Here is an 11,825-nt window from a genome sequence, read left to right on the forward strand (position 1 = left end):
CATATATGTGTATATATATATTCTTGATTAAATCTATATTGTTTGCATTACTATGACAATTTAAATGTAATTCACTGCTGAGCCACATAACATATGTTATAAATGTGTTTCCTTTCTTATACTTTTAAAATTAAATTCATTACCTCTTCCTACACCCTTTAACAATCTGAAAAGATCTTTCTCAATACAATTTTGCATGTGGTCAAGCCTGTCAGATCATCTATACTTGCAGTGTTTTTTTGGAGGCCTATACTTACCAATTCAGGTATGTCTTTTACTTTCAGAGGAATTTGGATTAAACCCAAATGAGTCCTGAAACTAGGAGAATCACCATTTTCATAATTTGGGTTGCGAAGATTAATTAATACCTTTAAAAACAAACCCAACAAAATTGATTAGTTTTTTATAGAATGTTTACACTTCTAAAATTGGCAGTGATATTCTTGCTGTATGACCACAAAATTAAAAACTATTTGGGGTTAATCATATACTTAAATAACATTCTAAAATACTCTAAAAATTGTACTAAAATGTTAAAATACCATAAACATGCTTTTAATTAGGATGGCTTAATATTCCAACTGATGATCTATCATTTAATTATAAAAATTTAAGAATTTAATTATAAAGAAAACTTTTTGATGGTTGAAAAATAAAAAATTGTTTGATTATAACAATTTACCAGGAAAGGTGATAGAAAAATAAAAATTACTCGACTGTAATATTCACCAAGGAAAATTTTAGAACCAATTCTAACCCTTTTAAAAACAAATATTGACAATGTTTTTTAGAAAGATACTAAGGCAATATTGGAAGGTCTCGCCTCTAAATCAAACCCACATGGAAAAACAAAAAAAATTTTCAGAAGCCAAGCTAACAAAAAAGAGACTTTACATACTTTTCAAAATTAAGCATATAAAATAATTCATAGAAATTTTCATATCCTTCAATCTAGGAATCTCATTTCTATGAGTATAGTTGTAGAAATAATATAAAATATTTGCAAAAATAGTGCAGGAAGAATGTTAATAAATGCTGTTTATAATGGAAAAACATATAACAACTTACACAATCCACTCGAGGGAATTATTTAAATAAATTATGATCAATTCACATAATACAATACAGTATAATAAGTAATTTATGTAGATAATAACATGAAAAATATTCATAATATATTACATTTTAAAAATTATGATCATTGTGTCTATTGCTATATGATGGTATTATGAGTAATTTTTATTTAACATTTTCTTCTTATGTATGTTTTCTTATTTTTTATTTATTTTTTTTAAGGGGAGAGCGCGAACGCAGTCCCCCACTACCACAAATTATGCAGTTGAGTTTCCCACATTTGGGGAAATTGCAGGGGTCAGCACATCCGGAGTCCAATGGATAAGCCTCGCTCTGGGAAAACCACCTTTGTGATCATGGTATCTCCCCTGCCAGGTAAGTATTTGTTTTCTTATTTTCTATCAACATTCATTTGGGGGAAAGAATAATCATAAGTTTTTAAAATATTTTAAAGTTGAAACTCTTGAAGGAAATCAACAATCAAGAATCCAGGGAAGGAAATGACGATGACAGAAACGCTATCGTATCTGAGGAAGGCATTGAACTGATAACTAATAGTTGATAAAACGAAATGTGCTATAAAGCTCAAAGTTTCATAATATTGCAAACTCTAAATTGAAACTGAAAAAAAATCAATGACATTTGTTTAAAAAATAAAACATTTAGCAAAGAATCAACCATGTTAAATACAGACTAATAGAGAACAGCACAATTTCAGACTAATTACACAAATACTGCATGGGGAACTCACAAACACAGACTGGGAAAGAAAAAGAATCTATGAATTCATGGGTGATAGGAAAGAGAAAATATTAAAAATGCAGACACTATATTAGTAACTAAGGAAATAACTATAGGAAGTGTTCTTAAATTAAAGAACAATCCTAGCATAAATAAGAAAAGCATCAATTCGGCAACAGTTCCTAAGGAAACGGAATATACGACTATTAGGGAGAAAACACAGTTAAAAATAACCATATAAAAATTACATAAAATTTCAGCCCTTAGTGCTAGAAAAGGGAAGGGTTTAGAGGAAACCTTTACTAAGCTAAGAGAAAAAATACCATCACTATAAAGGCGGTTTCTGACCAACCTAACTTCTCTTTAAATTTAAAAGGAGACTATTTCTACTCCAAACAACCTGATAACATTTCTAACAATGTTTAATGCTGGTAAACTGGTATCAGAGACTACAGGTTCAGAAAAGAAATAAAAATAAAATGTGAAAGATTCATTCGTTCATGTAACAACTATTTATTGAGCAAGAATATGCTAAGCCTTGTTCTACCTGTTGGAGATAGAGCAGTTAAAGATAGGAAGAGCTTGCAGCTGGTTTTCTATCTATGCCTACCTCCAGGGATACCTGGGAGTGTGGTCAAGATGGGATGAATGTACTAACTTGTCATTTATAATGTGCTATGTAATAGCCCCTGTGTTTACATTGTTTATTGCCTGGACTAGAACAAGGAGGGGATAAAAAGGGAAAAGATTCCCTGACACCTATACCATGGTATGTGCCAGGCAGCAGGCAACATGACTTCGAGTCGCTATTTTTTATGAAAAAAATCTTCCTAATGGATTTACTTGCCTCTAATCTTTCCATATACCAATATATTTTCCAATAGCAATATCCAAACACAAATCCGGTCATGTTATTCCACTGCTTCATTGACTTGGGGGCTGTTTACATGGTGATTTCCTCTGCCTAGAGATATTCTTGTATCATCATTTCTTTCATACTTTCCCCTCATTATCATACATATATTTAACCAATAGAACTTACCTCAAGAAAATCTTTAGGTGCATAAACAGGTCTGAAATGGCTTAAATCTAGAATTAAGAAGACAGATTACAAACAAAATTTCAGTTAACATAGTACATGTTTATTAATAATAAATATTAATGATTCCTGCATTCATTACTGTGCAGCTAGATTAATTAAACATTTGTAGAGTGTTGGTTATTTGCCATACATTGTGTTAAGTATTGGTAAAAAATAAAAAGACAGTCCCTCCCCTTTGACAGCCTAGATGGCATATTCTGAAAGAAACTGAGAGTCTCCCACTCATATATTTGTAATAGATTATAACTGAATAAACAATGTCAATATAATATAAAAGTTCTATATGAGAATTCTCAAAGTGCATAGAATACAAACCCTACATTCTCAGTGAATTCCTCTAGTTGTACTGAACTGTCCTCTCTTTTGAACTTCTGTGACACACTGCTTCCTATGTTATTTCTTGCCCAGGCCGCCACACTTATTTTTTTTTTAATATATTTTATTGATTTTTAACAGAGAGGAAGGGAGAGGGATAGAGAGTCAGAAACATTGATGAGAGAGAAACATCGATCAGCTGCTTCCTACACACTCCCCACTGGGGATGTGCCCGAAACCAAGGTACATGCCATTGGCCGGAATCAAACCTGGGACCCTTGAGTCCCCAGGCCGATGCTCTATCCACTGAGCCAAACCAATTAGGGCCCCCACACTTATTTTTAAGGAGGATAGTGAGCAATTATGTAGGTGTGTACTTAAGCCATTATATATATTATCATAGTAAAGTATATATAGTTGTCACTAATTATCCTATATATAATAAAGAGGTAATATGCAAATTAACCATCACTCCAACACACAAGATGGCCGTCCCCATGTGGTCAAAGATGGCTGGCAGGGGAGGGCAGTTGTGGGTGATCAGGCCTGCAGGGGAGGGCAGTTGGGGAGGGGACAAGGCCAACAGGGGAGGGCAGTTGGGGGCAACCAGGCCTGCAGGGGAGGGCAGTTAGGGGTGACCAGCCCAGCAGGGAAGGGCAATTAGGGGTGACCAGCCCAGCAGGGGAGGGCAGTTAGGGGCAATCAGGCCTGCAGGGGAGCAGTTAGGAGTCAATAAGGATGGCAGGAGAGTGCTTAGGGGATGATCAGGATGGCAGACAGAAGCGGTTAGGGGCAGGCAGGTGAGTGGTTGGGAGCCAGCAGTCCTGGATTGTGAGAGGGATTCCAGATTGGAGAGGGTGCAGGCTGGGCTGAGGGACACACACACACACACAATCACACACACACACACACATACCCATACACAAATTTCGTGCACCAGGCCTCTAGTATGTTTATAATTTTGATTGACTCAGTTTTAAACATTAAAATTACCCCACAATAAGTTCTTAAAAACATTTTAGAAGTCTTAGAACTTTACACCAGTTGACTTATCTTTAACATCTCAACAGAAGTAAAGCTTGAAAAATATTTGCCTTAACTATGAGTCTAATAAATTCAAGAATGATTTAATTTACTCTTTGATAAAAATGTTTTCAAATGCTGTTTTAAAAAAGGATAATTGCCTTAAATGTTCTCAAAATAAGAGAGAATACTGACCAAAGTCAGGAATTTTCAAACTGAAAAGCAAACAAAACAAATGATAGAAAATTAGTGGGAAAGGAAAGTTGCTATCTGTCCAAAAGTACTGTTAATATTGTTACTTTGGGTCCACAATGACTAAGAATGCAATTTCCCCCCACTACCACATTTTGGAAAAAGCTATTCTTGTACCTGGTTCATCAGTTCCCATTTCATTCCATTTATTGAGAAGTTCTTTCTGTTCTCCAACTGGCCTCTAGAAAAGACAATTTAAAAATTGGTTTCATTTTGTGAAGTTTAGCAATGCAGCTGAAAAATAAGAATCAATAACTCATCTAAAAGTTTAAATAAGGTACTATAACATAAGGAAAAATAATTTCATTACACGCAAACTTTTTTAGAATTACACTTAAATTATTAGTTAGCTATTATATTTAGTTTCAGTGGCTCAGTTAATGAGTCCAAGGAAAGAAGGTAAATAATCTGTACCGGCCAGTAAATTTTACACACAAACACTGCTGCTCAGCCCACATACTACACCGCTTACCCCCTCCAGCAATCTCAGAAATGCACTGCAAAGGGGACTGGCCAAGAGAATGTGACTGAGTCAGTGGCATCATCTTCCTATACAAAAGATAGTAGTATTACACAATACTACCTATTTAGACAGATTTAGTATAAATTTATCTTTTTTAGCACCATTCTCTGGTGTCTTCAGTGACTTGTCCTTGGTTATTATCCAAAGTACATCCACTATATTCTGTTCAACAGCAGGGAACAAATAGCAGGTAAAAAGAACAAAGTGAAGAGTTAGTTTCTCCTACTTGGGAGCAGCTAGAAAGAATCCAGAACATTCCTCACGTGGCTTTTCTCTCCTTTTTCATCTCTCCCCGCTCAAAGCCTCAACTGACAGATAAATGTTGAGTACTAGATCTAAGTACAGCTAATACTATTCCATCTAAATAGTTCTGTAGAGAGATAACAAATCATTCTTTTCATTGCCTATGTTAACATTGAAAGATGGCATCATATTTGCTATTACAAGATGATAGTATGCCTGAACTCCATTGGCTAATTAAAAAATATGGCAATTTTGCTAATTAACCAGAAAATAATGAGTCAACACGTTACTGAAATGTTTAATGTCCACCTATAACCTTTACAGCCAAATCGCTAAATAATCTATAATATAGATTCTATACTTTATTTCTACTTATTCTCAAGTTATAGGTTTATTATAAAAAACATTACACCATACATAACAGAAATCTATATAGAATACACCCACATAATTAATATTTTATATATTTTTGTTTTAAAACAAATTGATATACTAGTAAAAAAGATAAATCTGCCTAAGTTATAACTTCATGATACTTTCCAGTGCTTGATTTACAATAAAATATTTAAATATTAAAAGTACCTTTCGTGCCAATGGGATACTCAGTTCAGTGCACATACTATTTAAACTCTTCAAAATCCTTTTTTCCCAACTTCCCTGAAACATAAAGAACAATCTATTATTGTTTCTGGTTAACAATACTGAAACTGATTTTTAAAGTTAGTAAAAAAAAAAAAAATTAAAGATATTATGAGTTATACAGAAATGGTGAGGATGGTTGAGATTGGTTATCTTCATACCTTAGTTGAGTCAAAAAATATGGATTACAGCCTACTATGTGCCAGCTTTTCCACTTGCAAGAATTTCAACCAGATAGTTAAAGAAGTCATTTCCATAGACACCAGAAACAGAAATAGAATTTCCTGACAATGAAGGGAAATCCAAGAAGAAATTGGCTGCTTTCAAGCTGGGTCAACCTTTAGGTTCCCTCAAGAACTCTAATCTCAATTAAGTGGTATTTATTCATTCCTTTGTTTACTCGCTGGCTCACTGACTAACATATATTGAATGTTTTCTATATATATATGCTATGCACAAAACTAGGACCAGTGTGTAAATGTAATAAGGAGCCTTTGACTAGTTATTATAAGAAAGAAACTCCCCAATAAGTGGAATGACTTAACCAAATGGCTTAAATCCATGACACTGTGAGTTCTGTTTGCAGAAGTACTTGAGCAAAAGGCGATAAACTCCAGAGGTTGCATTGGGTAAACCGGAAGGTCTATTTCAGCTCCAGTTTTATAGATACTTAATTTTTCTCAGGTTGTATTTGTAAAATTGACTAAACCAGGGGTGGGCAAACTTTTTGACTCGAGGGCCACAATGGGTTCTTAAACTGGACCGGAGGGCCGGAACAAAAGCATGGATGGAGAGCTTGTGTGAACTAATATAAATTCAAAGTAAACATCATTACATAAAAGGGTACCGTCTTTTTTTTTTTTTTTTTTTTTAGTTTTATTCATTTCAAACGGGCCGGATCCGGCCCGTGGGCCGTAGTTTGCCCACGGCTGGACTAAACCCTAACTCTGAAAAATAAAAGCTCAAAAAAAATCATAGTTATTTGTGTGCTATTAAATTAAAATTTTAATATACACTTAGCATTCCCAAAAAAGCAAATAAGCTCTTGAAAAATGATAGCTCATTAATACAAAATAAAAAGAAAGTAATGTTTTCTACCCAAAAGACTTATAAAATAAATAAAGCTTTAAAATGTTATTTAGAAGGAAAATAAATGGCCTTTTACATTTAAAATGTTTAAATAGGAAGACATTACCTCTTACCCAAACTCATATCCTCGCCAAATAAAATTATTGTTGGCTTCAAATCAGTTTCCCTAATAATTGGAATGTATGATATTAACTCAAAGGATTTCAAGAGTTTTATAAATAAGGTAATTTCTAAGCCATGAGAGGCAAAAGATTAATAAAAGAATCATAATTGTATAAAAATCTTTAAATGGGTATTAGCTATCACCTTGCTATATTTTTATAACAATGTAAGTAAATAAAAAGTCTTTTAAAATTGTATAATATTTTGTTTTTAAAGATTTTAATGTTAACATTATCACAGGAGTCCCACTCCCCCTACTGTATAATAAATGTGCAGCATGTAAAAATAAATGTCTTTGAAACTATGAAATTAAAACATTATTTTCTTTACGCTGACAAAAAATAAAGTAAAACAAAATAATAATAGCTCAGGTACTTAATAAAAATATTTTAGTAATTCTTTGATTACAAATATAACATTTATTTAATATAATTTGGAAAACAGAATATGTAAAGAATAAAATAATAAATACATATCAATAAATTTCCATCATCCCAAAATAACCATTGTTAACATTTTATTCTCTTCTTTTATTTTTTCTATGTATGTATATATAATTGAGATATATATGTGTGTATACATATATATACTCATGTACATTCTTAAAGTGGAATTATATTGTCATATCTTTTTATTTTTCCATTTAAGATTACATTCTATGCACTTTCCTATTTTGTAATTTCCTCAAAAATGATATTTTTGATGCCTATATAATATTATCTTTTGGAAATGCCATGTTATATTTCAGCAAGCCCTATTGCTATTCATTTAGATTCTTTTAAAGTTTTTCCTCTTATCATGAACATAAATTTCTGTGTTTCTCTGACTCTTTTAGATAAGATTCTAGATGTGGAATTATATTAGGAAAAGAGGTATAGATATTTTTAGGAGGGGACATTTTCTTTTTTTTGTTTATTCAATTCATTCAACATTTTAAGTAATATGTATTGAGCATCTACTGTGGGACAGACACTGTGCCAGATGTTGGAGATACAGCTGGGAAAGAGAGACTGATGCTGTTTCACAAGGACTTCAGAACCTAGTAATAATACAAACGGCCCAAGTATTTCACAAGGACTTCAGAACCTAGTAATAATACAAACGACCCAAGTATTGTGGTAGGAAGTACAGGGTGCTTCCCATGTGGAGGACTACAGACAGGAAGAGTTAACTGAGCATCTGATATCTGGGGGGTCAGAGAGCCTTTCAAAAGAAACTACCATCTAACCTGATCCCTGAAGAATATGCATAAGTCGGCTAGAAATACATGGGGAGTTTCAGGTAGAAGCAGCAGCATAAGCAATGGCTCTGCTGGAACAACTGGGAGAGGTCAAGTTTGATTAGACAGAGAGAATGTACATGTGTGGAAGTGGGGAGGGGAGTGGAAACATGGGGAGGGGCAGTGTGAGTAGGCAAGAGATGAGACTTGAATCATAAAAAGGGGCAAGACCAGTTACAGCCTGGTAAGCTAAAGTAAAGGGATGGAATTATATCCTAAAAGTCTTAGAAGTTTTAAGAGGTGGAGTGACAATAAGACAAAAAGACCAATTAGATAGGGAATGAGAATTGAAATAATATAAAACTAACAAACTTCCTATTTTTGCTTAGGTTACTGGATTGATAGAAAACAGAGTAAATTCAGCCACATAGCATACCTGAAGTTTGCCTGAAGGTTTCTGGACTGTACAGAGAAACAGGCTGAATACCATCTGGAACCAGAATTCCAGGTTCAAATCCCAACTCTTTCACATACTAGTTTTGTGAAGTTGAATGAAAGATCATAAGAGTAACTCACCTCAAAAGTTTGCCATGATGATTAAGTGAGTGAATACTTGTAAAGCCCTAGAATGGCGCCTGCCACACGATTAGAGCTCCATGTGCTTACTAATATTATTTCACAAGAAAACTCAGGAACTTGTATTTATCATGCTGTGTAATCTTTTCTTCATAATGCTTTCTCTGAAGGATGTAGCTAAATAGTTCCCAAGGTACTTTACATGGAAATGGGGTTCCATGGTCATGTAAGTTTGAACAACACTGGACTAAATCACAGTGAACAGTTTCTTTACTGAAGAAGTTTTTGAGCCATTAACATTCAGAACAGATTGTAAGCAACAAAATTAAGAAGTTTTCAATTAAAACCCAAAGTATAAAGTAAATATCCATGAGTTTATACAGATATAAATAATTAAATAAACAAAGGGGGGGGGAGAGAAAATGGGAGAGAGAGAGAGAGAGAGAGAGAGAGAGAGAGAGAGAGAGAGAACTCTTCCATAAGGAAAAATTCAAAATAATTTGTTGATACTCCCTCCTCAAGGAAGCAAGAGCATAACTACCCCTCCTTAAGTGTGGACTACACACAGTAACTTCCTTCCAAAGAGTAAATTATACAGAGGGGGGAAGGAGTGACTTTACAGTGATGAAACCTCACAAATACTACCTCTGCCAGATGATCAAGGTCAACATTAACAACACTTCCTAGCCACCTCCCCTAGAGCACACAACCTTACATTACAACTACCTATGTCCAAATCTTCTTAAACCATGAAGTTATCTAAAGGCAGAATCTAAGTTATTTCTGAATCTCCATAGCACATAGCAGAGTGTCTTCTCCTACTAGGTATTTATTTAGTAAATATTTTTTTAAATATATTTTATTGATTTTTTACAGAAAGGAAGGGAGAGGGATAGAGAGTTAGAAACATCGATGAGAGAGAAACACCGATCAGCTGCCTCCTGCACACTCCCCACTGAGGATGTGCCCGCAACCCAGGCACATGCCCTTGACCGGAATCGAACCTGAGACCCTTCAGTCCGCAGGCCAACGCTCTATCCACTGAGCCAAACCGGTTTCGGCAGTAAATATGTTTTAAATGAATATTGTAATCATTGGTAGAAGAGATTGCAAATGCCATTACTATTCATTCAACATAAACTTACTAAGATCCTGCTATATAAAAGTTAGCATACTAGATATAATGGGCATACAAAATGTTTCTACAGCATTACTGCTTTCAAAAGACATAAATTTCAGAATGATATGTATAGAAATTACTATAATGGAATGCAATTGGTGAAAAGGGCCATGAAATGATCGTGTGCTACAAGAGTGCAAAGAGGGAGAGACACTTTTCAACCGTGGTGTAACATCAGAGATATCATCTGAGCTGATCCTCACAAAGTAAATAGGATTTTCATAATGCAAATCAGGCAGAAAGGGCTTTCCATGATGATAAAAAAATAAGAAAGGTATTAAAGATGCAAGAGGGAAAGACAAAATAATTCACTTGGATGGGCACATAGGACAGTTATAAGACAGCAAAGACTGATAAAGTGAAAGGGGGCACTGGAGACAAATAGTAAAAATTCTTAAATGTTGGGCTTTGGAATAGGAAATTAATTTGTTAGGCAATTGGGTGGGAGTCACTAAAAGTTTGTTAGAAGGCGGTGAGATACATTATAAGGGTTCATCTGCTTGTAGTTCAAGTTCATTGTGTTGAGATTACATAAGGTGATAGACTCATTAAAAGTTAAGAGGTGTCAGAATAAGACAAGGATGCTAATTAATGTCTGAAACCAAGTAAGCACTCAACAAGAGATAGTCATCATCATGATCATTGTGGTCACTATGGTAATAATGATGAAAAAGAATAGAAGGCTTTAAGACTATGGAAAAAAATCACTTATAGAACTTAGTGAGTATTTGGATTTGGAAAAATGAAGTCGAAGATATTTCATGTCTACATTAGTATAATAATGATGGAACCCAATCATCAGAATTAGGGAAGGCAGAAGGTATACTCATTTTAGAAAAAACATCAGAAACTCGGTTTTAGACATGCTGAGTTTGATCTAACAGAAGAAATGCACAGTAAACAGTTGATCTTAGAGGAATAGGTCCAAAAAAGGTGTAGCAGCAAAGCAGGAAGCTATGGAAGCTTGAATGAGATGACCTAAAGATTCTCAATAAAATAATTGCCATGTTCAAAATGAGTGAGATAGAGGTAGAATTTCAGGCTACACAAGCATGGCAAAATTTTGGGAAAATCGAACCAGAAACCACGTAATAAATAATGAATTATAAAAGGATTGACAGGCAGCAAAATGAATCCACTGGAAGATGAATAAGTGGATTTAGTCAAAATTAATGGTCAACATATATGATTTTCCTCCTAAGTGTTCAACAGTTGGGAGAAGAAAACGAGTAGACAGTAGAGGTAGCCTATGCTGAAGGACATGTGACAGGATTTATTTTTTTTAACTGCTTTTTGCAGTTTTTCTGTTTGAATTATTTTATTCTTTTAAAGTGACTTTTAGTTGTTTTCAGCCCATTTATAGTGTATATTCACGAGTTCTGCAACAGAACACAGTGAGTACATAACAGTCTGCTATGAGAACAAATGTATTTCAAACTAGTGGCCCGGTGCACAAAAATTTGTGCACTCGGGGGGCATCCCTCAGCCCAGCCTGCTCCCCCTAACAGTGTGGGAGCCCTCACAGGATGTCCTACTGATGTCCCTGTGAGGAGCGGGCCTAAGCCGAAGTCTGGCCTCCCTCTGTGGAAGGCCACTGGCCGATCAGGTATATAGATACTTTCTGAAGGCAGCACAGACTCCTTCCTTATTTCTTTCCTCTGTGGTTGGAGAATAGGGGACTAAACGG

The 11,825-nt window shown here is 34.6% G+C and overlaps 1 protein-coding gene across 4 annotated transcripts in view; it reads right to left on the reverse strand.

Moving 5' to 3' along the window:
- Positions 1-11,825, reverse strand: part of TBC1D19 (TBC1 domain family member 19) — a 104,883-nt gene that overhangs the window by 62,645 nt on the left and 30,413 nt on the right. For all 4 annotated transcript variants that reach the window (XM_015568686.1, XM_015568685.1, XM_006771032.2 and 1 more), the window contains 4 exons: positions 5,856-5,930; positions 4,625-4,688; positions 2,858-2,904; positions 258-368 (listed from right to left, as the gene is read on the reverse strand). In XM_015568686.1, the coding sequence (XP_015424172.1) occupies positions 258-368; positions 2,858-2,904; positions 4,625-4,688; positions 5,856-5,930 (297 nt within the window). The remainder of the gene's footprint in view (positions 1-257; positions 369-2,857; positions 2,905-4,624; positions 4,689-5,855; positions 5,931-11,825) is intronic.

Source organism: Myotis davidii, unplaced genomic scaffold (assembly GCF_000327345.1).
Source record: "Myotis davidii unplaced genomic scaffold, ASM32734v1 scaffold743, whole genome shotgun sequence".
In the NCBI taxonomy this organism is placed as follows: domain Eukaryota; kingdom Metazoa; phylum Chordata; class Mammalia; order Chiroptera; family Vespertilionidae; genus Myotis; species Myotis davidii.